This window comes from Trachurus japonicus, chromosome 19 (genome assembly GCF_045865225.1).
Source record: "Trachurus japonicus isolate A0001 chromosome 19, Traja_1.0".
Lineage (NCBI taxonomy): Eukaryota > Metazoa > Chordata > Actinopteri > Carangiformes > Carangidae > Trachurus > Trachurus japonicus.
The window spans coordinates 25,997,189-26,024,967 of NC_140925.1; the positions used below are offsets into that span (position 1 = coordinate 25,997,189).

The 27,779-nt window shown below is 41.9% G+C and overlaps 2 protein-coding genes and 1 long non-coding RNA gene across 6 annotated transcripts in view; all 3 read right to left on the bottom strand.

Annotated features, from left to right (window-relative positions):
- Window positions 1-1,731: 1,731 nt before the first annotated feature.
- Window positions 1,732-8,233, bottom strand: LOC146968205 (ras-related protein Rab-5C-like). The gene is made up of 6 exons (XM_085760898.1): window positions 8,096-8,233; window positions 7,166-7,586; window positions 6,480-6,631; window positions 6,164-6,286; window positions 5,955-6,048; window positions 1,732-2,799 (listed from the first exon to the last, which is right to left on the bottom strand). Exons 2-6 carry the CDS (start codon window positions 7,332-7,334, stop codon window positions 2,672-2,674), a joined length of 666 nt encoding a protein of 221 aa, XP_085617024.1. The 5' UTR covers window positions 7,335-7,586; window positions 8,096-8,233; the 3' UTR covers window positions 1,732-2,671.
- A 4,812-nt stretch (window positions 8,234-13,045) lies between these two features.
- LOC146968206 (uncharacterized) lies at window positions 13,046-13,470 on the bottom strand. Its single transcript, XR_015034395.1, has 2 exons — window positions 13,347-13,470; window positions 13,046-13,249 (listed from the first exon to the last, which is right to left on the bottom strand). It is a non-coding gene; the product is annotated as an uncharacterized LOC146968206 (long non-coding RNA).
- A 1,539-nt stretch (window positions 13,471-15,009) lies between these two features.
- Window positions 15,010-27,779, bottom strand: part of kcnh4b (potassium voltage-gated channel, subfamily H (eag-related), member 4b) — a 60,430-nt gene continuing 47,660 nt past the window's right edge. For 3 of the 4 annotated variants that reach the window (XM_085760609.1, XM_085760611.1, XM_085760612.1), the window contains 5 exons: window positions 23,510-23,548; window positions 22,262-22,653; window positions 18,874-18,965; window positions 18,313-18,389; window positions 15,010-17,121 (listed from right to left, as the gene is read on the bottom strand). In XM_085760609.1, coding sequence (XP_085616735.1) covers window positions 16,063-17,121; window positions 18,313-18,389; window positions 18,874-18,965; window positions 22,262-22,653; window positions 23,510-23,548 — 1,659 coding nt within the window. In that variant the 3' untranslated portion in view covers window positions 15,010-16,062. The remainder of the gene's footprint in view (window positions 17,122-18,312; window positions 18,390-18,873; window positions 18,966-22,261; window positions 22,654-23,509; window positions 23,549-27,779) is intronic. The other variant, XM_085760610.1, reaches the window with a different exon arrangement.

Consider the following 27,779-nt stretch of genomic DNA (forward strand, 5'->3'; position numbering starts at 1 on the left):
GTCAGACCAAGAGAATGGGTCAGTCACATCATTTTTAGTAGCTGCATGTATAACACAAAGACATGTTTCTTCATTAGTGTTTCCTGTATTTATAATTCCTTTCCAAAATGTAGTTGTTGCTAGGATTTTCTAGTTGGGCATATATATGGATGTAATTCATATTCAGAGGGATGTTTGAGGACTTATTCGTTGCTCAGTGAAGGAGTTTGTGAGACCAGTAAACAACTGAAATATAGTATCGGTTAATATTCAGTCATAGCAGATCAAAAAAAGGTTGTACCATCAAAACCTCTTTGATCTTAATGGCATCTTTTTAAAACACTGCAGCTGGTTGGGACTCCTTCTATTCACTGGTCACGCAAAACAGTGTATTTATCTAAGGAGGTGGTCAAAATATTTCCTCTATCTATCTGGTTCACATTTATTTGACCTATTATGATTTCAATTGCGTATGCCACCGAGGAGAAATACAACATTGTGTTGTATAGTTGTGCTCTGACAAATAAGCCATTATATTCTATTTGATCAAGTCTAATTCAATACACTGTAAGCAGTGACAATAAAGTTAAACACCTCAACTAAAAACCTCTCTAAAACAGTTACAGCAATTACTGAACACATTATTTAAATTATTATTTTTGTATTGACTTTATCAGACTTTGCAAGTTGCAATAAACTAATAATATGTTCACAAAATACTTGATAGGTTCTCAAATGCTCATACTGCTGCTACAAGTACATTTTTTGAAACCTTTACACTCCACGTCCCTTGAACGAACGCCATCTAATACATTATCCAGTTTCTTCATCTACTTAAAACCACAAAGAGCTTCAGGCACCTCTATTAAGAGGGCACTGTTCATTACAATAAAGTGAACTGCTGCATTAACCCAGAGAAACCCTGCTCCAAAATGAGCTGTAGAATAATCAGGTGAACACAAATGAGGCAACACCACTACTGTATAATCCCTCTGCAAGGAAGCGTCTTTCTTCCTCCACTTTGTCACTAATGGATCTCTACATGTCAGTCCACCCTCACATGTGCGCATGTATACAAATGCATGAATTGTCTCAGGGGCATTCAGGAGAGCAGTTTATGACTCTTTTTGTATCTGGATTTCAGTGCAGTGCTGCCACCTAGTGGTTGGAAATGTTTATTGAAGTTGGAAAATTAACATGTTAGATTGGGAATCATTTTTTAACCATTTAGAAATTGTGGCCAAAAGTATGATTTTAGGATTTAGCAGTAACTGAATCTAGGAAGTGCTCCCATCATTAACAAAACTTTATGAGTTACCCTGCAGATTGAAATGAACATCTGTGCCAGGTATGACAGGTCACTGTATTTAGTCCAGGATAGAGATTTTGCAAGACAGCGGTGTCAATGTACTTTTGGAGTAGATCCTACAGCGCCTTTGTGCAGCTACAAATTTCATAAAACATGCAATGACAGGACGCCATAGGAATACTAAAGAATGACCCTGAGGAGAAAGCACAGGCACACCCTCACCCTGACATCTCTGAGTGGACTACCAGATCATGCCACAAACTAACATGTTATCAAACACACCTGAATACGAGGTGAGCACTATATACATCTTTACTAAGGAAATCTATTTAGTGAGAAAATACGCCTTGATACATCTCAATTTATCATCCAATAGGAAACATTCATCACAACATCATTCTGCCAATGCCAAACCACACACTGCAAAACAACTCCAAACGAAATTAATCTTGCATGTCATTTATTACTTTTTAGATTTACAAGTTATTCTTACATTTCGTTTAAAAAAGGCTAACAGCTCTCTGGTGTCACACATATGAATACGCAATGAATGCAAACAACTGCATTTGTTGCACAGTTCAGAAAACACACTTCAGATGTGCAGCCTATTAAATCGTGACCTGCTTCAAAGAGCAAAGTCTGGAGCTTTCCGTTATAACTGTGTCATGTTCAGGTCCCTCAGGAGAAGAACTTAATGCTGTGACCTCAACTGCAACAGGACGAAAAGATTCATTTCTCTGCCTTTTACAATTTCAGCATTATCAATAGTTGGGCATTTGTATCTTTCATAAGATGAAGAATGTAGAAGGAACTGACAGGAGTAGAAAAATAAACAACTGTCAATATATATATGCGTGTGTGCATATCTACTATACACACACATACATGTACAGTGAGGCCCAAAAGTCTGAGATCACTTTCCAATTCACTTAAATGGAAAAGTGGTCTCAGATTTTGGACTGCACTGCACGTAACATAAAAACACACTCAAACAATTAGGGAAAATGTCAAACAACCTCAATATCACCCCTCAAAAAAAAGAAGAAAAAAAAAAAGAGGATAATTTAAGACAGATTTCAATCAACTGGAGACAGAGGTTTGAAGGGAATCAGGGAGGTAGATAGATACAGTGGGGAAAGACAGAAGAGAAGTAGTGAGGGATCTTTGTTATTCCCTCTAGCTTATGATTCTTTAAAAAAAAAAAAACCTTCCTTTTAATCAAAGAGGATCCAGATAATCTCATCTGTAATCTTTAAGTGCAGGAGTGGCGAGTGGCTCTGCTCTCTCCTGCCTCTCTGTTTTTTTTGTTGTTTTTTTTTAGCTATGTGCTGTCCATAAAACAATGTTCAGGGCTCGCTCACTAAGTTCATTGTTTTGTACTTGCTAATTGCCACCGCCGCAGCACTGGCTGCTGCGGCTCTGAGGGGCAGTTTCTTGTAGATCCACACCGGTCCGGGTCCGTCCACCTTGTCCAGCTCCACCCTGAGCCTCGTTCTTCGGTAGCTTCTTTGCTAAAAGGATAAAGAAACACAGGATCGCTAATGTAAAAATTCAAAAGTTCAAAGTTGCATGAACACAAGAGGAATACAGAAATGAAAACATATAATTCTGCTTCACAAAGTTCTAGCTTCTCAGAAACTTTAAAACACTAGATAATCTTACTTTGTTCTAAAAATATTCAAATTGGGAGTAAAACCATTCTTTGAAGGAACTGTTCACAACTCACTGATATATGCAGGGTATAATGAGGGGCTGCAAGCTGAACAATTTCAATGACAAAAGGTCATTAACGTAAAAAGGTTGGGGACCACACGGTTCCAACATTTGTAGAGGCTTGTGTCACAGAATTAAGAAAAAGAGAGTTCTCTACCTCAGCAGGTGTCTTGGAAAAAGTAATTCCTGCAAACTAATGTTGTTGAAGCAGACACCACAGAGAGGGATGGACTTTCACATTCAAAAAAGTGTTGACTTTTTTCCACTTTCCAACAAAATGAATTCTATTTTCAGGCCAATATTTCTATATTAAAAATGCTTTTAAAAAAAAATTTCCTTTGCAATATTACTGAATTTTAGGTCTTACCTGAATGTTAGCCATAATTATTACTATTAAAAGGAACTGAATAAAAAATAATAATAATTAAAGTCGCAAGCGGCGATGACGGGCCCTCGCTCACCCATGCAACCGCGGAGCCTGAGGCATGTTGGGGCTGTGGCGTGAAGTTGAAAGGGAGAAAAAACCTGGAAGGAGGAAAAAAATGCAATGTTTCGTTCATCCACCAGGTGGCGCTAAGCAGTTGTGGGTGGGTGCTTTCAGGGGCAGTCCCTCATCACTCATATGAAGTTTGGAGTGAATCGGACAAAGCATGAGGGAGTTATGAGCAATTAATGATTCATCCACCAGGGGGCAGTAATGGGATGCGTGCGGGTGTGTTCAGGGTCAGTCCCTCATCACACATGTGAAGTTTGGAGGAAATCGGACAATGTCAATGTCAAAAAATGGCACTTCCTGTTTCCACAAGGGGGCGACACCCCTATCAGATGCAAGAGGTCCACCCTGGACCTGTGTATCAAATTTCATGATGATACGAGTTCATTAAAGCCATCAAAAGGGCAAACGTAATTTCATGGCGAGGGACGACAGTCGGCGCGTCGCCACACGGACGTCATTACTCGTAGCTTCACAGCGTTCATGATGTAGCTTCACCAACTTGTTCTGCATGTTTTAGAAGTGGAATGAAGTTGATGGGGTCAACTGTGTGCCATCAGTACATGTTTAAGGAAAACCTGGCCACTTCCTGTTACCACCGGGGGGCGCTATGAGTGACGTAGGAAATTAATATATCTGGACGTTCAGGGCGGAGCCGTCATCATGTCCAGCAAGTCTGAAGTTGATCGGATAAAGTATGTGGGCGTTAGAGCTGTTCGAAGGTCAAATGGCGAGCAAACGAAAAGTTGCCAAAATTCTCAAGGCCCTAGAAGCCACGCCCTTTGACCTACAGACATTCTTTTAATAACTTTTGATCAGAGTTGCATCTAGATGGTCTGTAGCCAATTTGAAGTCAATCGGGTGAAATCTCTAGGAGGAGTTCGTTCAAAAAGGTCAAAAGTTCAAATCAAAATGGCCGACTTCCTGTTGTGATTTCACCATGTTGTTAAGAGGATTTTTTGTGCGTCTTGCAATGTTCTGTAAGCCCATCAAATTTCATGCGTCTAGGTGAAACACAAAGGTGGGCCTGATGTTTTGAAATTTTCTAGGGGGCGCTATTTAACCATTTGGCCACGCCCATTCCCAACGACTTTAAAATATCAAAAGTCCTGATGTGCATGCTAAATTTGATGCGTTTTGGGGCATGCTGAAGCCTCCAAAAATGCGATTTTAGGGAGAATATAATAATGAAAGAAAGAAAGAAAGAAAGAATAATAATAAACAGAGCAATAACAATAGGGCTTTCGCTGGGCGACTTGCAGTCGCCGCTCGGGCCCTAATAATTAATAAACTCTCCCATAATATTCTAATGCACCTGTACATCAGAAACAATAGCAGTAACAGGTACAGTAGGACAGTGATTTTCAACCACTGTGAGAGTTCGCCAGGTGTGCTGTGGAAAATTATCAAATTTAACTTGATTGATCCAAACTAGCGATGCACATTCTAAATTTTTTTTCAGACCGATAACCGACGCTCACACATACACACACACTCCTCGGGAGCGAACAGGAAAGACAGGCAGTGCGTGAGTGAGTGAGATTTTATATTATTACACCTATTTTGAATTTTATTCGAATACAAATGCCTCATCCTGAACCAGTTCTTATGGACAGAAGGCATTGTAAGGTTAACATAAGCTATGCACATCAGCATCAAGCTGAGGTGGAGAAGTATATTATCAGCTGTCTGGCTCTGTGCACTACCAGATAAAAGTGCACTTTAAATGTCCAAAACATTTGCTGTGTTCACTTTATGCTACTTAATGTCAAATACATTAGGCTACAACATGTGAGGTAGGCTACTGTAGGCCTATTGTTACTTTACAGCACTGGTATGTCAAAAAACTGCAGTAACTGAACCCATTTGTTAAATGGTATCTTTTGAGTTTTATTACACAATACTTGCTCTGATCGTTTTGAATCCTTCAACTTACAAATAACCCAAAGTATGAAAAAACTAAAACTAATACTAAAACTAAACTAAAACTAAGCATATAGAAAAAAATTAAAACGAACTAAAACCAGCAAACCCGCTCTAAAAACTAATTAAAACTAACTGAATTAGAGAAAAAGAAGTCAAAACTAAATAAAACTAAACTATAATTAAAAATCCAAAACAATTATAACCTTGAACCCCACACTGTCCTCCTCCTCCTCCCTCTCTATTGGCTTCCTGACCCTTTATTGCTGCCTCAGCTGCCACAGCAGCACTCGCTAAAGCCTGGAAATATTTGAAACTAATTAATTGGATACCTAATCCCACTGGTCAGACAGTTCAACATGTTTTCTCAAGTTTCCATGTTCTCTGTACTCTGTTTTGTTGAAACCTCTGGTTATGTGACTTTACCCCCTTGAGCATATCCATAAATTCTTTTACTAATTCAAGGTTGGTTGCAGGGACATCTGTGAGAGTGATTGGAGGAGATAACCAACTGATTGGTTGGAATAATGCACTTACCGATAGCCATGAAAATTTCATTAACATTCATGGCAGTCTTGGCCGAGGTCTCCATGAAGAGTAGACTGTTGTCATCAGCGTATGTTTGTGCTTCCTAAATAAAATATTTGGATAACAAACAACAAACAATTTAACAGATTCAGGATGTGGCTTTGAATACATTTTATAATTTTGCTGTTAAACTGATTCTTATCAATTGATCATTTTACCTGAAGATCTACAGCTCTCTTATTTGCGATGTCGGCCTTGTTGCCTGCCAGAGCGATCACGATGTTGGGACTGGCTTGTCTCTGCAGCTCCTTCACCCAGTTTTTTGCACGTACGAAAGTATCCTAAGCAAACAAGCAAAACACTTTATCAATACTACACTCATCTCATGTTTTCACATGACAACTAGATTCACATTTTGTAGAAGATTTTTACTCCCTAGTGTGGCCCTATATTAATTGATCGAAACCCGACCTTGCTTTAAAAATGTAAAAACGTGTTGTGTGTTGTTACTGTTCCCCAGCAGCTGAAACCTACTGTGTTGGTGATGTCGTAGACCACGATGGCCGCCTGAGCTCCTCTGTAGTACATTGGAGCCAGGCTGTGGTAACGCTCTTGACCCGCTGTGTCCCAGATTTCAAACTTCACAGTGGTGTCGTCCAGGCAGACGGTCTGAGTGAGGAAGGCAGCTGAGGAGAGAAAGACAAAGAGGATTATGCATTGATAAAATGTTGGGACCAAACATGTTCCCGCATCGTCTCCAAAGATCCTGTTCATGTTTTGTGTGTGTAAGCAACTGGCTGTACATCACTTAACAAGCTCCATGCCGTTTACAACAGCACAAACAAATATGTGGGTTATTCACATCCTCTAAAATTAGATTCATTAAATGAAGAATGCAGATTTCTTGAGGCAAAGCTAAATATTTTTGGTACTAACAAAAACGTGTCCATAACACTGTTATCAAAAGTGGATTTGGACTTGACTGTGGGGTCAAATCTGTAATCTCACTCACTGAAGAATCAATATTTCTTGTTTTAAATTTGCCTGTGTTCTTACTCAATTTAGTACTTTCTCTTTCTCAAGAAACAATATTTACAAAAGCACATTTATTTATTTTGTATGGGTAGAAAAAGTTGAGTGCACAAACACATTTCAACACCACACACTACTTATTGAGAGACGCAAAATCTTTTCAATAGCCACACGTTTCTGTCTCCTACCTCCGATGGTGCTCTCCTGGAATTCGTGGAACTGGCCTTTGACGAAGCGCAGCACTAAGCTGGACTTGCCCACTGCCGACTCCCCCAGCAGCACCAGTTTGAACTGGCAGATTTTGTTTGTTGCTGTGGCACCATTAGGCCTGGTTGCTCCTCCACCGCGCCCAGCCATTGACAGGGACAAGAAGAGAGACTGAGACTTTTAAGGTTGGAGACTGATGATGTCTGATGTGGGCTGAGACTACCAGCTAACAGGGTGTAAAGGACAGGAGCCGACTCTGGGCACCGCAGGCACTGATGGTGAGGGAGGTCGAGGATCAGTCTTCAGGTGGGAAGCACCGGATTGGGGCAGACAAGAGTTTGGCACAGCCTGGCGTTGTGTCTTCAGTGTCCTTTTCCTGTCCTTGGCCAACAGTCCAAAAACCTTCAGAGATTGAACAGAAAAATCAAAATACAAGATCAGACCCAGAAAATAAGTGGCATACTATATGATCTGTCACAAAATCGTTGGTTGACTTGTTATTAGTAACATCAATATGCAGTCAAGGTAGAATGAGACTGACAAATTAGAGCTCACAGAAAGAACAGAGTTGTCTCTACTGGAGTGGACGCTTCAAAGTTTTAACACATGGCTTTACAATACTGTCATCTCTTTGAAGTCAAAATCACAATCAACTAAAAACCAAGTGTGGGTAACGTGTGTGTGATCTTCCTTTATATCACAACAACAGCTGGCTCCAGACAAAATTATTGCAAACACGCCATAGCCCGCAGATCTTCACTTGTGACCGTGTAACCGGACAAAAACAAAACCCGAGTGTGAGTTAGCTCCGAGGCTAAAGCTAACAGCCATGCTAACGTCGGCTAACATGGAAAAAACACAAACACACACACACACCAAAAAAGAAACAAATAACGCGCCAGCTTTCTTACCAACAACGAAAAACAATCTCCACCCAGCTTGTGTCAACGATGTTCCTCTTTGACTGTGTTTTTCTCCTTTTCTGCCCAAACACTTCAGGCTGAGTAAAAAAAATTACGCTTCCGCCTTGTGTAACCAAAATACTTCCTGGATTCGTTGGTCACGTGACACTGTGTCGCAACCAATCAGATGAGCAGAGAGTATGTCGTCAGAAGAGGCCACTTTTTCGTATTTTTGCTGTTACCCAGGGGGCAAAATCCCAGTTTTTTGAAAAACGGACACGGAGCGTTGTAAAAGGTTTGACACCAGAAATGATATCTAGGAACTTCAAGGATTAAAACCTGGGTGGACAACCCGGTCAACTAGCTGCTGGAAAGCTACAGGGGGCCAAAACCCCTTTCTGGGGTCATTTTGCTGGCGAAATGATGTAAATGCAAATATTTAGGTACTACAATGGCATAAATAGTCATACAACTATAAAATTTGGCAGAGAGTATCTTGACACATAGGGGGAGGCAGGAAAAAAACATTCTGGGGTTTGTTGCAACTCGATTTTAAGATATCACCCTCAACATCCCAAAAAAGACCAAAAAAAGTACTGTTCGCCTGACAAATTCTCATGAAAATTATTATTTTTCAGCACTTTATGGAGAATATCTATGCTTAGCATGTATATAGAAAAATTCCTTAATTCATAAGCTTCCATTTGAGTCCAAGATAGCCTTTCTACTAGCTACTGGAAAGCTACAGGCTGTCTCCAAACAATGCAACACCTATTGTGAAAAACTACATGTTAAAGCAGATATCAGTGGAATGTTTTTGTTAATATAAGTCCTAAATAGTCCTATTTTCCGTCAGCAATCACTTACATTAAGTATTTCAGCCTAAACACGAGTCTCTCCGTCACTCTGCTCTGCTGTAACCCGAGGAGAAAATTTTCCTTGTGGGATACAAGTGTTATCCAATGAGGGGAGAGAACGGCATGAAGGGCTGTGTGTGCAGCCAAGGGATGCGCGTGAATGTGGTGACGTAGCACGAGGACCAATTGATGCCTGACAAGGGCGGGGGCTGCTAACTCATGGTGCGTTCAAGGAAACTCGTACTTTGTGTTTTTCCTTCCTGTGAAGTCATACCAGTTCGATCTGGTACGAGTTCACGGGTCGGAAGTTACGAGTGGCCGTTATAGGGAACTTTCACAGACAACAGGACGGTAAAAACACGAGCTACGGGTTACCTGGAACGCTACCAAGTCGTAGTTGTGACTTGAAGCTGTAACTTACGGTTTCAAAAGCCTGCCTTGAACACAGCATTAGCCGAAACGGCCGTGCCCCTGATATCTGCTTTAACTGGTATGATCAGAAACCATTCTATTTCTGGTCTCCCCAAAGTGAACAGATAGATAGAGAAGACTGTTGGCCACAGCAAGTGGAGCTTTTGAGATAGAAAGGCTATCTTGGACTCAAATGGAAGCTTATGAATTAAGGATTTTTTCTATATACATGTTAAGCATAGATATTCTCCATAAAGTGCTGAAAAATAATAATTTTCATGAGAATTTGTCAGGCGAACAGTACTTTTTTTGGTCTTTTTTGGGATGTTGAGAGTGATATCTTAAAATTGAGTTGCAACAAACCCCAGAATGTTTTTTTCATGCCTCCCCCTATGTGTCAAGATACTCTCTGCCAAATTTTATAGTTGTATGACTATTTATGCCATTGGAGTACCTAAATATTTGCATTTACATCATTTCGCCAGCAAAATGACCCCAGAAAGGGGTTTTGGCCCCCTGTAGCTTTCCAGCAGCTAGTTGACCGGGTTGTCCACCCAGGTTTTAATCCTTGAAGTTCCTAGATATCATTTCTGGTGTCAAAGCTTTTACAACGCTCCGTGTCCGTTTTTTTGCTTTGCCCCCTGGGTATGTAGACATTTAATACAGAAGCAAAACCCAAATAATTGAGCAAGGGGAGAAAAACACCTGGGAAATTAAATAAATATGACATGGTGAAATGATATTTATTAAACCGACAGGGTGGAATATTAGGCCTACCATTGTTTTTGCTCTGCTTTGTGTTTCAGCATAATCATAACGGGATCATCCCTATGTTCCCCGGGTCCTATGTTCCCCACTTTGTATGGGACCGGGGAATATAGGACCCTTTTTCTAAAAAAGGGTTCTATGTTCCCCTTTGTGTCCAGACCGGGGAACATAGGACCCTTTTTTAGAAAAAGGGTCCTATGTTCCCCGCTTCCCCCCCCCTTTTTGTGACTTTGAGTGAGAAGTGTAATTGTACCATTGGTTGGGTTTAGGCAATGAAGAAAGGAGTTGGTTAAGTTTAGTAAAAAGACCAGGTAGAGGCTAGACAGGCCAGGTAGATAGAGAGAGTCCAGATAAGTAGAGAGAGCCCATCAACCAGCAACAGTGGGGAACATAGGACCCTTATTTTGAAAAGCAGCGGGGAACATATTTTCCCCACTCGGGGAACATAGGTACGCTCCCATCATAACCACACGGTGGCGCAATGGGAAAACTCAACAGGACCTGTGAGCGCTCAAACTGAGAGAAAATGAAATCTCATCGATAATAATAATATCTCACCATTTGCTGATTGATGTTAAAAGTTCTGGAGTTGAAGCCAATTTCTCTTTCACTATCACTATCATTTTATATCAATGTTAAATTAATGGTCAGAATTGGCATGTATGTTTTGCAAAAAAAAAAGCATGAAATTTGCAAAAAATATGAAATTTAAAGCAAAAGGTTGGATGAGATTAATCTTTATAATGACAATGTAGGACACGTTACATTACAACAGATTATTGATTCATTAATAGGCTATGTGTAGGAATGCTCTTGTTGCACAGATCACCACTGTAGCAATAGGAACTTGTAAAATGGTTGATCAATCAAAAGTTGACAGTCATCTGATCTAGAGCAAGCCTTGAAGCCTGTGACAACTGTGATAATAAGGGAACAAAAATAAGGGGGGAGGCCTGCACTTGCTTCACCTGGACTCAACAAATACACACAGTAATTCCGCAACTCCTTATACAGTATAACCACCCAAATACCACAGGCACTTTACCCCATGTAACCTGCCATGTTTGTGTTCGTTTCTTATTCTTCTTTTAACCTACCTTGTTCCTTGTTTTTTTTTATGTTGAATAGAGTTTTTCTGTTTTCGGCTTTTATGATGTGTGATGATGATTGTAACCTATGTATGTATGCCATAGTAGGCTACCATACAACTGTGATGAGCAATTGCAATTTCATTGTCTTTTAATGCAGTGACAATAAAGGCATTTTATCTTATCTTATTTTATCTTATCTAAGACAGAACAGAACTACTTATCAAAAGCACAACACCAGAAACAAAATATGAAATTACAAGTATAAACTTATGTAGATGTCACAAGAGAAATGTACCTCGACATAAAAAAAATATTATGACAATCCACATTTTCAAACACCTCAGGATTTCATATCTTATGGTGTTAGGTGATTGGCTAGGCCCCAAACTCAGAATACCAAAGGTAACATGATGGACAACACCTGGAAAACAAAAACCGGGACAGTAAAAGAACACCTGGCGCAGAAGAGATTAAGGAGAGCTGAAAAAAAACTGAAAAAACATGAAAACCACGGATTGTCGAAGTCTTATTTCCCAAACGGGAGGAAGGAGGACTAAGTAAGTAAGCACCATTATCGTACTGGCTTTTGGTTTCATTGGAAAACAAACAATTACAAAACGGATTCACCTGTGAGAGCACTCACACTCAATATTTTGAAGTGAATCATCTATAATAAACAACTGACTAACTGGTGATGTAAGTTTACAGTTCAGGATTAAACTCTGGAAGAGGACGGTATGTTCATTCAAGTGAAACTTGCCACACTACTCATTATTTGACAGGCAGTGTACAAAGTTGAATAAACAAACTGTGGTGTGTGCAGTGGTACTAGTCCATCACAAACCCTAGCAGCCCAACAGTCTTTCCTTAATAAATAAAACACAATAAAGAGCCTCAATTTAGATGCATGCAAGTTGAAGCAGGTAAAACTTTTTTTTAATTGGCAGATACAAGTATCACAAAAACCTCTACAAATCTAATTTTTCAAACTTGCTGTGGAAACATTCCAAGTAAACAAACAATAAAGTATGAAAGATGAAATAATGTAGTTATTTTTACAAATTATATATATATATATATATATATATATATTAGATTCATAGTTTATACTGGTTCTGTATGGTTGATCTTTTATTCATACTGGTTCTGTATGGTCTTGGATATATGACTCATGTTTGATCTTTTATATCTCTCGCCTATGCAATGTAGCGCAAGCTGACTGCTAGGACTGGGACAAATGGGTCTCATTAGTTTGCATTTACACTTTGTGTTGCATTTAAACTTTGTGTTGCATTTTTATATGTATGAAAGGTGCTATACAAATAAATAAAGTTTGTTGGAATGATGCTGGTACAGTTTAAATAAAACAAATGTTTTGAATGTACATGTTGCATCTGTAATTATTTATAAATTTGATTAGAAGTTATTGGTTCTAACTTAAGTTATAAAGATGAGTTACATTATAAACTATTGCAGTGTGCAATTTTAAATTCCTATTTAAAGTATTCTGCTATACTGTCTTAACCAAAGTTAAGTGGATTATGTGTAAGAAATCAGAGTTATTACAATATAAAATGATAAGTTAGTACAATTTACAGGAGAGTTAGCAGAAGTAAGGATTAAAAGTTATTACCCACCCAACTTTTCTTTTTTTTTTTTGCAGTAATGTACATTTCTGATTGAACAATGTGTATGAAACTGGAGTAAACCTTCGGTGAGTTGCATACAACGTAGTCATATTGACTGTTCTCAGCATTATTGATACATATTTAATATAGATACATAAGGAAAAATCAGAGAGAAGGAAAATAAACCAGTGAAAAACAGAAAAATTCAAAGCAATATTCAAAGTTTTATTACGATAACACCATATACAAGTACATATATGACAGCACTCATTCATCAAAATAAGTTTTTGACAATTGTTATTTATCAGTTGCACAGGTCTGTCATGCAGCAAGAGGCAGATGATATCCCAGGACGGTTCAGCATCAGGCAGTGTTTTAATTCATAGCAACCCTTGAAGCGGTTGATATCTGTGTAGAAGCATGGAGAAAGATGATGGATCATTAGAAGATATAGTGATTCCTTGTTATTGGATGGCTTCTGTGATTGTGGCATTTAAGCACTTACTTGGTCCGGCATAAATGACGGCATTGATGCAGACATTACTGTTCCCGAAGCAGGTCTCCACAGGACCTGAGCAGTTTCTCAAGCCTCCACAGTTACATCTCAAAGCTTCGCCTAGTAACAACAACAAAACAAATAAAACATTTTCACCATTTCAAACATGAATAACTTGTGCAATTTCAGTTAAATGTGGGTTACAGCTGTGCAGGCCACCTCACCTTAACCAGTACCAAAACAAGAGCAAGAACCACACCCTTCATTTTTTCACAATGTGATGTCTGCACAGCAAACTGTGTAAAAAAGATTAAAATGTTAGAAGATCAGACTCCATGCCTTCCTTCTTAAATGTGAAAGTATCCTTAGTTATAACCCAAAAAGTTAAAGCCATCTCACCTGATGAGAGTTCGTTCTGGTCCACTACACTGACACCTGGGCCTCCTTTTTATCCAGTGCAATTGTTGCGTCACTGCAGCCTATGCCGTTCATTATTAACTGAATGTGTTCACTTGGGGTTTTCCTCACAAAGTGACTCAGGCCAAGAGAGCACAGTCTTACACCACTGACTTACTGTATGAGAAACACCATGTACTGTGCTCTCTCATTAAACCAATAGTTATTCCTATGACTAATAATATGACAGTGTAATCATCACTAGACCTTCTCATGAGTGTGTCAACTCAAAACAGATGTTTTTTTTTTAAAAATTATTATCGTTTCTTCTTATTATATTAACAAGTGAGAGATATAAAAAAAGAGGTGCATGTTGTAGATGGGATGGAAATTTTATGTAGACTGGTTCATGCAGAGTAAAATAGGCTACTGTAGTTTTTTAAAGGTTATGGAGATGTTCTTCACAAATACATGAATATACTGTACATTTGCTTTAACCAAAAACTCATTGAATTCACAGTCGCTAATGAGAGAAACAACAGCAGCAAATCCTCATAGTGACTTTCTGTGTTGTTCTGTTCTTTCCAGGGTTTATTCAGTGTCCTCACAGTTTCTTCTTTACAGTAAAGATATGTGTGCTTTTGTACCTCTTTTTGGGAAGTGTGCACAAGGTGTGATTGAGTTTAATTATCAATTAGAAGTCTTTTCTTTCCTTCTTTTATTTTTTACACCTCAGTTTGGTATAAAATATATTAATCACAAAATCAACAGACACATTGTTGATGTACCGATGCTTTCACCTTTGATACTTACAATGGGAAACAGGTGAAATCTTCCAATATCTTAATTTCTCCATAGATAAAATATTATTGACAAATTATCACATTAACTTCACAAATGAAAATGTAGTTTTTTTTCATTAAGTTGTAATCAGACGCTCTGATTGTGTGTCACTTGAACTACAGACAGTTATATCTGACTTGTTATGTGTGAGTGACTATATCTTGCTATATAAACTTGCTGAGTCCTATGGCATAATTGAGTGCACACTTGTGTACAACAACACTGAACAGTCTGAGCAAAGGGTAAAGTGACTTCTAGTAATTTAATGTTTTCTTAAGTTCCAGCACAATTTTTTTTAAACATTTGCATTTAACTGTAAATCACAATTTGATTAATGTTCTTTATGTTTCAGTTAATTAAAAATTGTGACCTGAGTTGTTCATCAAATAATGTTTTTTTTTTTTACTGTGACACCACATTAAGAAAACAGTCAGACATTCTCTGCATACTTTATTTTGTCAGCCAAGGAGAATCATTCAGAATATCAGAATCAATCAATCAATCAGAATAAAATTCCTGAATACTCTGAATATTTAATGAGAATAATGAGTCCATGTTTTTTTTAATCCCAGGAGGCATCAGTATTTTGTAAATTCATAACAATATTATATGTTTCGAAGAACCCGCTTTTCATCTAAATGTGTATAGAATATGTTTAATCCCTCAGCTCAGAAGTCTGTGCTTTCACAGAGCTGTTTCACCGAATTAGATTAATACCTTTGTGAGGAAACATATTCAAATCTGGTAAGAATCTTTAGGAGATAATAGCATAAAAAGGAGATTAACTGATGTCATAAATAATGTACTTTGTGCTGTTTTGTGGAATTTGAATATTTAATATTCATAGTGCAGAAACTATGAATTTGCGAACAAAAAAAATGCTGAACTGAGAAAAGCATTCAATTTTAAACAATAAACAATATATGCGGTGTGATGCATATACTCCCTATACATACATAGACATACTCCCTATACGCAAGGTGAAGCATGTGTTGTTTTTTTGTTTTGTTCCTTTGAATAATAAAACTTCCAACCACTCTGACCTGTCTGTGTGCACAATCAACAGGTTTTCATGTGGAATGCTTACACATTGATTTGGAAACCTTTTCCTTAGGAAAAAGAATAAACAACTTTACCATGCAAGAAGGTAACAGGAATTATCAACTGCAAATTGCTCTGAGGATATTGGAAAAAATATACAGTATATACTAGAACCCACAGCTGTGGCGCTTTTTCTTTTTTAAAGACACACTTCAGTAAAGCCAAGATAATGCACAAATGACATGCGTTTGCATAGAAATGGTGTAAATTGCGTGGAGTTTGACAAATATGAGAGCCCAGGAATTAAATTGGGGAAATACAGCACACATTGACAATCTCCAGCAGAGTCTCTTTAAACACTGAAAGAAGTTGCATTTCAATAACTGCTACCTTTTGTCTCCCGATGCAGTGAAGTCAGTGAGTCTGCCCCTGAAACGTGCACAGTTTAATCTGTGAGGTCGAGACACCATGACTGCTCCGTGCTCTGCGTCTGGACGCCTATGCTGGACCTTCGTGATGACGCGCTTTCACTGTCCCTGCTCTCCATAGAGCCCCCTTTCCCCAGTAGGCACTCCAGACTGGTGTGTTCTATGGCCGACGGGTCGCCCAGCGGGAGGTGGGGCTCGACGCCATCCGACCGCGGCGACCCCGAGGCCAGGGGGGAACCCAGAGGGTTGCTGGGCAATGTGGGCAGGGAGGCAGGGACGGGTTGGACGGCGGGGTGCGAGTTGTCAATTTGGAAGATGGAGGCGTCCTGGAGCAGGTTGTGAGAAGTTGGAACGCAAATGTCCTCGTTTGAGGTGTGTGGTAAGTTCAGATGGGACGCGGAGGGCAGGCAGAAAACGGGGTAAGAGCTCGGCGATGAATCCAGCAGACTGCGCGTGGACAAACCTGTAGGGACGCTGGACAAAAGGCAAGAGTATTCATCACTATCACTGGGAGGCTGCAGGCACAATGTGGGCTGGGATTTGCTGATGGTTGTCGGACTGGAACTGAGAGGTCTGTTGTCGGAGTCCTCGTGCCAGGGATGAGCTGCCAGGCCTGGACTTCCACCGTGGAAGCCCGGGCTGATACCGAGAAGGGACGGGCTTGTCCACAGATGTGCTTTCATGCTCTCGGAGCCATGACATGAGTCTGACCCGGGCTCAGAGTTTAGAGAGAGGGGGGGGCAGGGGTTAGCGGGCGGAGTGGAGGATTTAGATCGGCGGTGGCTCTCTATTTGAGTTTCAGCGGCTCCAACACTGTAGCTCCAGTGCTCAGCGGAGGAGGGGACACTCTGGTGGCTGTGGCCTTCGTGGCTCCCAGGATCGTTATGGAGATGGTAGGCTGAAGCTGGGTTGAGTGGCACGCCAGCGTTGGGGCCTGTGGGAGGGCTGGACATCCCATGGACGCTGTATGGGTATGAGGCTTTGTAGTGCTGCATGGATATGTGAGCCTGGAGGAGATGCATCACCTGGTGCAGGCCCTTGGTGAGCTCCAATACTTCCTGGTTCAATGTGCTCATCTGCGCAGAGAAAGCACACGCTTTAGTCACGTCTACCTTGCACATATTCTTTTATCACACTGAGGAAACATTAGCCTGGGTATACCCATGCTGCCTTGTGCGCAATTTTATTAAAGAGCAACGATTAGCGTTTTTTTCCTCATCGGATTTCTGTCGCTCTACATACGTCATCGGGTATGACTGATACGATTGGCTATAAGCTACGTACAGTACAGATGCATTTGATAGACATTTGTAGCGCCCAATAAACAACTCTAGGTTTTCGTAAACCATGCCTCAAACACGAAAAAATGAACGGGCGGTTCCCAGACCGAATCTCAATCTACATTGAGATGAGGTCTGGTGTTAGCCAGGCTAAGGGAACATAGCAACAGCTTCAAAATATAACATCTGGACCCAATAAAGCCTCAGGTGATTTCCAGTGACCTCCTGGAAGAGCACCAAACAACTCTAAGAAGCAGCTTCTTATGCAGCATTGAAATCCACAGGGACTGAGACAGACTGAGGTAACTGACACAAATAGAGAGGAAAGTAGATGTAGCTGGGAACAAGTAAGTGAACCGTGACGGTAAGGGGGCCAGAGGAGGGCCATAAGTAGAGCTGGGCTGTCATCAGAATTTCTTCTTTCTTCAGACCGTTGAGTCAGCACTCCCAGCTATCCTCTGCATTGCAGAAGCGCCCTACTGATTAATTAATTTCGACTTCAGACGGCACCTACCTGGGCCCATCTGGATGCTCTCACTGCACCTGCTTTCGCTCTATTTACATTCAGATTAAGAGTGCGGGGACAGGAACAAGGCAGAAACCCGGTCTACCTGATCTCTTTGTTTGTTTCAGTAAGAACGTATACAAACATGACCGACGCTGAATGAGATGCCAGAAATTTATCAAGGAAAAATAAGTTTCTCCTTGTTTATCTTGGTCTGCGCCGAAGATGTCAGCGAATCTGGAACTCGTATTTCACTGCCAAAATGAAATATGAGTTCACAGGTTGTATTTTCTCATTACAAACTCATTAATCCTTCGTGTATTTCATATTCAGTCTCTCGAAAAAATACTTTAGAGAGATAGGACAGAGGAGATGATGAGTGGGGAGACGGAGCAGAGTTGACTCAGGTCTGGGAGGACTTGATAAGCTACATTATCTTCGGTTCAATCAATTTCAATTTAACTCAAGAGGTTGTACTTTACCTTATGGTTGAGCTGACTGATGCCCTGCCTGACTTCCTCTGTCTCCAGCAGCAGAGTGGCGCTCGACTGTGTGGAGTCTGGGAAAACAAGGTGAGGAGGAGAATAAGTAGCTGATTTAGTAGCACACACATCAACACACCACCTAGAATTCATTTTTTAAGCAAAATTATGAGGTGTGACACCAGAGGAACAACGACTTATACATATATATGTGTAAGTATAATGTGTATCTGTGCTGCTAGTTGTATCTATAAGGGGCAGAGTCATTGCACTAAAGTAAATTAGACTTCAGCTTGTACAGAACCTGATATTCTACCTGGGACGATCGTGATCATGAGTAAAAGCTCAGGTCAGATGATCAGTCCCCTGCTTTGACCTCAGTTGTCCTTTAACATGTTCTCTGACTCTTTGGACACCTGGTTGTCATTTCATTCCCCTCATGCGCTCTCATATTCCCCCCAGAAGGCGGCAGCCGGGGCGGCGTTGCGGTGTCCACCGTTTGAACTCCTCCGGCCATCTGGCACCCGGGTGACCTGCGCAGCTGGAGGCGGTTTGGCTTACCTTGGGTGCTGCCTCCTGTGCTGGCTTTAGGCCCGGTGTGCTCCACATTGAAATGGAACGTGTGCCCATTGTCTTCGATGCCGTCTACAACCCTGCGGCGAGAGGGAGGGGAGGGTGCAGAGGAGGGAAGCTGGAGTTAATGTAACAGTAGAGCTTTTTCAATTATCGCTGGAGCCAACAGACGACCCAGGAATGTGCCATGAGAGCTGCTGCTGGCAGGAGCCCATGTTGGTTTGAACATGAGGAGAAGCGCCCAGTCTGGAGAAACAGACACCTGAGCTCTATGAACCAGCACTTACCCATATCTAGGACTTACTGGATGACTTAGGGATACATTATGAATACAGATGGTTGGGGCAGGAGGATAAGGTGCTCCGCTAATGAAATGCAGTGACATCTGTTGAAATATGCAATGCAAATACTACTGCATTTATGCAAGTTTCTCTGGCATGACTTTAAGTGTCACTTACTGCAATACCTTATTCAGATCATGTCATACACTCTAAGGCAGAGGTCTTCAACAGGGGGTCCGCAGGGGGGTCGCGAAAGTTTTGGTTGAGGGAAAAAAATATGAAAAAGGATATGTAAGTTATGAAAAAAAGATCCATTGTGAATATAGGGGTGTTCCCTGCTGCTGAACGTCAGATTTTTACATAAAAGTCCTTTGTTTTCCTATAATATAGGTGTCAGGCGAGCCTTTGTATTGTATCTACAAACACGGCGCACCGTCTCTCACTCCCCCCCCACCCCCCTCTAAAACCAGCCCGATTGCGGAAGGGAGGGAGGGCTCGCTCGCGCGCGCGCGCGCGCACACACACACACCACTGGTGCTGTGACACTCGGTCCCTGAACCGTCGGCTACACAACACAACGATGGGACTTTAGTTTTCATTCTCCATACAACACACTCGTTAATTAACAGCACACACTCATACGACGACGGTGACATTTACGCGCGCCGCCACGTCTGCTCATAGCGCAGCAACAATGCAGCAGCGTCAGGCCGTCACTGAAACGCTCCGTGTTACCGAGACATGACACGGCGGGCCCGGTGTAAATGTTCTCAGAATCAGCTCCAGTGACCGCGGCGCTGACGATTGGGGGTGAGTCGTGAGCGTCATATGTCTTGGTAGGGCACGGCCGCTGCAGCGACCCTCAACAGTCCCATCGCTGCGTGTCAATCCCCCCTCTCACTTTCTCTCCGCGTCCCCGTCTCTCTCCAGCTGCCCTTTCAAAATAAATGCATAAAAAGCCAGAGAAAAAAACAAAGTAGGGGAAACACTGCTTTGTTTTCTCTGTCTTTTTATGGTTTAGTAATTCTTTCATTGGTGCAGTAGCAGCGTTCAGTTACCACGAGCGTAGTTGTGACCTGTTGTGATCATAGATGGCATGGCATATATTTTTTATGTAAGTCCCTTCTAAATATAAAGAGTCCCATGACCAGCCAAACTCCTAAAAAAAAAGCGTGATTTATAGTTCATAATATGGTACTTTTGGCATATGGCACCAGGGCCGTTGCTAGGAATCCTGGGCCCCCTGAAAGTAGACTTAAGCCGTTTTCCCACTAAAATTAGCGGGTCGACGCAGGTTTTTTAAACGCGGGTCGACCCGCTAACAATCGGCATTTGGCCCTTTTCCCATTGACCAAAATGAGCCGAGTCTGCCCCCCCGCTGAGGGATCAGACAGAGCATAAACCAGTCGCCCCGCTCTCATCCGCGGTGCAAGAGACACACACAGTCATGCCACAGCCGCCCGCCGGGAGTGTCCGTCCGCCGAGGCAGACTCTCTGGCTGGCTGACCTGGAGCACCAGGACCGCGGAGAACAGAGAGTCTGCTGCGGCCGGATGACGGACGTCCACGGCACAACACGTCAGTTAAACAGACTGTCGCTTCTTTTATTTTATTTTTTTCTATCGTTTTTGGTCAGTGTTCTCTGATCTTTTGATCCCAGTCTCGAGTGAGAGCAGAGCGGAGCAGAGCTTTGTTTTGGTACGTGATATGAGACGCAACCAGCGCGATGACGTAGCGTCACGTAACGTTCAGTGTCATCACGTAAATTAGCGGGTTGACGCGGGTCTGGCGTTCCCACTGCAAGCCGATCAGAGCCGAGCCGATTAAAGGCGATTTTAACCCGCGTCGCTTGCCGAGTCGTTTGACCCGCGTCGACCGGTGCGCCTTTCCCACTGCCACCAAAAGCGGATTGTTAGCGGGTTTAAACGGGTTTTTTGGCCAGTGGGAAAGGGGTATAAAGTGGGCCCCTGCCCCCTGACTTTTCCATTTTTACGTATCTATTATCATTTCTTATTTAGCCTACTTTGTTTTGATGCTAATGCAGCATTACTATGAGTATCAGTCAGGCCCTTATGCAGAATAATTCAGTCATACAAAGATTAGACTACTGGGGTTTTTGTGGGCCCTGTATGGCACTACAGGACCAGTTAAATATAAAACACAATTTTATACAATATATATAAGTAGGGGTCCCCGCTCCATCTCTCCATCAGTTTGGGGGTCCTTGGCCTGGAAAACGTTGAAGACCCCTGCTCTAAGGTTATAGCAAGCTGAGTGTGTATAGATACTCTGCTCAGCAAAAATCAGTCAGATAATGTCTGTGATAGCAAAGAAAAAAGGAATTAATTTAAGACAAGAGGTGGCAAGTGAAGACAGTGTGAGGATCTGATATGATACTATATAACTACTTTTTTGTTTAAAGGGATAGTTCAACATTTTGGCAGATTCACCTGTTGCCATAACCCCTATAGTCATAGCAGTAGGTTCATTATCCTTAATTATTGGTGCATGTTGTTTTGAGAGCCACGGGGCAGAGACATGAGCTGCTCAGTGAACACAATGGAGATGAATGGTACAGGTCCCCTGTCTTTCATCAAACTCATCAAATACACAACCCAACAATGCCAAAACGCTCCTGTGGACAAGTGACCTGCACATTCACCACACTATGAAAAAATAATGTAACATTACGAGACAGAGTTGTTTTCGAGGCAAATGCATAGCAGGGACTTCTTTCCAGACATGGCTGCTGGGCAGAGTGATTTCAAAAGCACAAGTGGTTCCAAATATTTGCTTTGTGTGTTGTAATGTTACATAATCATGATAATTTAAAGGTAATAAACCTACTCCTATGACTATAGGGATTATGGAAATAGGCGAATTTGCCAAAATGTTGAAATATCCCTTTAAGAATTTTTATAGCAGAATGTTTTTGATTTATTATTGTTCATTTTTCTGATCACTCAGCGTAAACTGTATTCTAAAGTTAAAACAAATGCATGTAGTTTTGACTGTTCAGAGTTTTTTTTTTTTTTTTTCCTGCTTCTGTTTTGAAAATGACTTTATACAGTAATGTTAGTTTAAAGTTTTCTCTACCTTGGACTCAGGTCTGGGGGTCCATAGCAGGTGACAGTTGGGATAAGCAGCTTTGAAGGCTTTTGCTCAGCTCCCAACCCTCCCCGGGCCGCCGCCGACTCTTGGGCCAGGGTGGAGGCCGACGTAGGGGTGCTGTGCTCTCGTTTGGACAGTGGCTGGGGGGATGCACTCTGCCCGTGGAAGCCACGGCTGAGGTTGGGGGAGCGGCAGCGTCGCAGAGCGTTGAACTGCCGCAGCTCGTCCCCCAGCAGGTTCCCCAGGGACGTGCGGCGAACGGGGCTGCCGAAGCTGGGGAGCAGGAGGTTGCGACGGGAGCGGGTGGCTGGAGAGAGGTGGAAGGAATCGTCTAGGTCATCACCCTTGGTTTCCACGATAGAAGGGAGTCTGGATTCCTGCAAAACAGGAAATATAAAAAAGCAGCATTTACAACTGCACATTTTGTTACTTAAGATTTCCACAACTTCACAAATTTGTGTTTGTGTCAAAATACCAACCCTGAGGATATGAAAACGGATTAAAGCAGGAGTAGAATACATTTTGGAAACTAATAATTACATTAACACTGAAATATTTTTAAGTAAGAAATCATATTGTAAAACCAAACTCATTCAAAATGGCACTCAAAACACTCTGCTCCCTGAAAACATTTGGTGCGTAATCCGGCACATAATAACCTATTTATTTTAAAGGCTGCAGATAATGAGAAAATAATGTGTTGTTTAGAGTTTGATGAGTTTCTGTTGATGACTTTTTAATCACATCACAAATCTATTACATTACCCATAGCTGCCCATGCACTTATAATTAAAAACAACAGATTTTATATTAAACTTTTAATATACACTGTAAAGAAAAATAAGGCAGGAAGGTACAGGGAGAAGCATACAGTACAAGAAGAATAGCTCATACGGTTTCCCATTAGGAAAGCTATTGACCCAGTTAGCTAGCTAACTCCAGGGACACTCTGCTCCAAATGAGTTTCAACCTGTAGGGGAAGTCCTTGCACAAACCCTCCCACAGTGTTCATCAGCATTAATGTATGTTCCAGAAAACCATTCAAAAAGCCAGTATGAACATAAAACACATGAAACAAATCTCCTCTCTCACCACAACAACTGTGCTGTGGTCTCACCTATCCTACATCTGGTTTCATTTCATGACTTAATGGTGGGTTAATTCAACTAATTTGTTGTGGACAAAAGAAATAACACCTCATAGGGAAAAAGACTGAATTTACACTGAACTCACATGAGAGAGCCTGGGTGACCTTGAAAACCTGTTGAAACCCTGCAGTGAGAAAATGAAAGCAACAGAGATTACATATGACACATACTGTACCTACAAGCAGAATTTATTCATTCATTTTAAAGCAGAAGTAAGCCGAATGTTTGTGTTAATATAAGTCTTAAATAGTTATATCTTCCGACAGCAATCACTTATATAGAGTGTTTGGTCTGAAACACGGGTCTGTCAGTCACTCTGCTCTGCTGTAAGCCGAGGAGAAAACTTTCCTTGTATCCTACAACCTTTATCCAATGAGGAGAGAGAACGGCATAAAGGGGCGGTCCTCTCTGTGTGTGCAGCCAAGGGATGCGCGTGAATGTGGTGACGTAGGGACGAGGGCGGGGACTGCTAACTCCATCGGCTGACAAGAAGTTAGCCAAAACCACCGGATCGCTTACTTCTGCTTTAATATCCTCTCTCCAAGATGTACAATTTAACCCTACCATCTTCAGAAGTACATCTCTTTTGGTGATATATTTGAACTTACAAAAACAGAGTAAAACTCTGTTATTTGTTCTTTTTTTTCCACTGGAGCTGTTTTCCATTTGTTTTCCCACCACTGCAACAATCTTGCCCAGTCACACACCGTTTGCCACATGGGCTGACTCACTCACGTAACTGATCCGTTCTCCACACCTGACTGCAGAGGGATTCCAGCAGAAGTTTGTCTTTTTGCTGGTGTGTGGAGAAATTGCCAGCAATTTAGCATAATCACCGGCTGGGATGGCGCATTAAACAGTGGTAGTGTGAAGCCTTCCCCTCGTGTGTGAAAAATGTGCTTGCGACAACATGGCTTAATGTGACAACACAAGCCACAGTCTGTCGCTCCACCAGTCTAGTGCCAGTGGTGCTCTCTGATGCAAGGAATCCAAGTATACACATTAAAATGAGTTTGAAATTTATCACAGCTGAATGGAAATGAAAGAAAAAAAAGAAAATCATCTATCCGTCTATTCAAGTCAGGGACAAATTCTCCTCATAAGACAAAATTAACCCTGGAGGGACTTGGAATGATTAAATAGCCAGAGAGGCACATTAGTGTCAAATGACATTAATTGAACATCAATATTAGTAATACATGGAATGAGCAACTGATGTCAAAAGTGTTCCACATAGTCAACTGGGTTTGCAGGGACTTAAAGGGAAACTTCGTTATTTTCAATGGGCCCTGTTTTCATATGTTTTTCTGTATATGTGAGTGATGGATAATACAATTATTGAGGTGGCTCCAGTATTGAGCCGGGCAGGCAGCCTGCAGCCCAGCTAACGCGCTTCCACGGGGCAAGTGGCTCCCGTCAAAGTTCACCCTATAAACTAGGGCCCGACCGATTTATCGGCGAGCCGATTAAATTGGCCGATTATAGCCCGTTTGAAACTAATCGGTAATCGGCCAAAACTCGTCGATTGTCGCCGATATTTTCAGGAATAAAATGCAGGGAATAAAACTTGGTTTTACTTTGAAAAGATTCCCCCGCACCGGCGCCGACCTCATGACAAACTCCATCCACTACCACCTCAGTCACAGCACACAGCAGAGTGACTGATCTGTCTCAAAACCATAGACTGTAAAAAGAATGGACGTAGCGTCCGTGACGTCACCCATTGGTTTGGGGGAGTCTGTTTTGTGCCGCTACTACGGGGGTTTGAGCCGCGCCATGTTGGATTCTACTTGCCATATTTGGAGCGGTGCGGCCGTTGGCCGGCCGAGGGCCCGCCGAGGGCCCGCCCACTGGCCTCGTAGCAGCGGTCTCCGGACCTGTCACTCAACGGTTCTGCGCCCTAATTGGCCAGAACTTTAAACCTAATAACAGTAAAACGGTAGAGTTTAAAAAAAATTCACCCCCCTCAGAGTGTGTGCGGGGGTAGAAACTATCGGTTGAGACCAAAAAAATGAAATGTACCAGGCTGTAAATATGTTTTTTTAAGCTGTAAAATCGGCTATTTTAACATGGGGCTCAATTGGAGTTGCTCCCTTCTGGAGCCAGCCCCCAGCGACAGCCGAGGGGATTGCAGTTTTTTGAACGCGGAAGTGAGCTTCACTCCTCAGACCGACAACTGCCCCCTTGCTCAAAACCAGTGTTGCCACTGGCTTTCTGTTTCCCTTTTTTTTTTTTTTTTTTTACCGCGGTCGGGTTGTGAATTAATTAATTAATGCTCGTCTCCGGCCGTGTTGGGTCCGAGATTCAACAAGTCGGTCGGGGTCGGGTTTTACCGTTATACCGGCACGGCAGTATGCTCATTTATCACCAATAAACACAGTAGATGAGGGTGAGTGACTGAGCTGAGGCTGTGTGACGGGTGGGGGGGTCCGCGGTGTGGAGCGGTGCGGGACTCTGACTGCAGCGGGGACTATCATGTCTCTGCTCCGTGACACTGCTGTGAGACTGACCGCCGGTGAGCGCTGTGACACGGTGCCGGGCATGGCAGCAACCGCTGATCGCTTTTGATTGAAAAGAGAGAGAGAGAGAGAGAGAGAGAGAGAGAGAGACGCCGTGCCGTGTAAAAAAAACAACAACAAAAAAGTATCACGTGTCATGACTTCCTGTATTTGGCCCTTCAAAATAAAAGCCCATATTGATTTTGACTTAATTTTGACAAGACAGGGCTTCAAATGTTTTTTTTTTTTCATGCAACCAATCGACCAATGAAATTTTAGTCGGCTAATGATTTTTTGGTCGACCAGGCAGCCCTAATTTATATATTATATAATATATATTATTATAGTAATACAATTTTAAAACTTAATAAAAAAAAAAAAATAATTGGCCGATTAATCGGTTATCGGGTTTTTTTCCCCCTAATAATCGTAATCGGCATCGGCCCCAAAAAATCCATATCGGTCGGGCCCTACTATAAACGTGCAATTTTTTCACACTGACAGGCTCAGATAGTTACAATGAGTGTCCGACAACATACTAGAAAGGAGAAATGAACGTATGTCTCTACCTTTAGCACATCTCTTCTTTGAGTGGCAGTGGCTCAGGCAGTAGAGCGGGTCGTCCAATAATCAGAGGTTCGCATCCCGCTCTCTCCCAGTCTCTGTCGTAGTGTCCTTGGGCAAGACACCTTACCCACCTTGCCTTGTGTGAATGTGTATGAATGATCATGGTGGTGGTCGGAGGGGCCGTTTGGCACATTGGCAGCCACGCTTCTGTCAGTCTGCCCCAGGGCGGCTGTGGCTACACAACACACGTAGTTCACCACCACTGGTGTGAATGTGGTATGAATGAATAATGGTTACTGTACGCGCTTTGGGTATTGGGTAATGATAGAAAAGCGCTATATAAATGTAATGTAATTATTATTATTATTATAGTCATCCCGGTCAAAGTGGTCACTGCAGACCCTGTGGTCGGCACGGCGCAGTGCATTGACAGGAGTGTCAGCATCCATTTGTAGCAAAGCTAACTGCTAGCCCTAACTTGTGAAAGCTCTGTGAAAGCTGCATAAAGAGTAGTCCAGCCTTTTGTTGCCACAATTTGGAAATAGTCCGGTCGTCTCTTTTCACCTCAGTCAGGTAGTATTCCCCACCGGTGTTTTGCCGCGAGTTATCGCGAGATTTCAGAACAAGCTTTCTAGCATGGTGAGATTTGGACACAGATCACACCAAACAGCGACCTCCAGCTAAAGGTAGAGACATATAGTTACACTCACTGTAACTATCTGAGCCTGTCAGTGTGAAAAAAATGCACGTTTATAGGGCGAACTTTGACGGGAGCCACTTGCCTGGTTGAAGAGCGTTAGCTGGGCTGCAGGCTGCCTGTCCTGCTCCATACTGGAGCCACCTCAATAAAAGTATTATCCATCACTCACGTATACAGAAAAACATATGAAAACAGGGCCCATTGAAAAAAACGAAGTTTCCCTTTACCTGAGGGGCTTTTTCCTATGTTGTATTTGCATATGGATTTTGTAAGAGTAGACTCTTTTACAAAGACCAAAGTTGTATTTTGGTACAAATCCAGTAAAGATCATGTTTTTGTACAGGAGGTTTAGAAAACACTAACTCAAAATGGCTAAAAACTCAAAAAAAAACATTGACATTTACACGGAGGCACAGACAGGTAGAAAGTGAAGCACAACTGAGCAAATCCTTTGTGATTATTAACTTATTTATTGACTTATTAAGAAACTAATAACGATCAGTAAACAAATTAACACTTGTTTTTTGTCAGAATAGTATAAAAATCAGAAGCATAGGCTGTTGACAGCCAAGTGAGTGAGGACTCATCAT

Excerpts from the sequence above, each read along its gene's own strand:
- LOC146968205 (XM_085760898.1), bottom strand. The coding sequence starts at position 7,334 with ATGGCTGGGCGCGGTGGAGGAGCAACCAGGCCTAATGGTGCCACAGCA. Across the intron at positions 6,632-7,165 it reads CCAGGAGAGCACCATCGGAG|CTGCCTTCCTCACTCAGACC; the intron begins GTAGGAGACAGA and ends TTCTCTCCTCAG. Across the intron at positions 6,049-6,163 it reads AGAGAGCTGTAGATCTTCAG|GAAGCACAAACATACGCTGA; the intron begins GTAAAATGATCA and ends TATTTTATTTAG.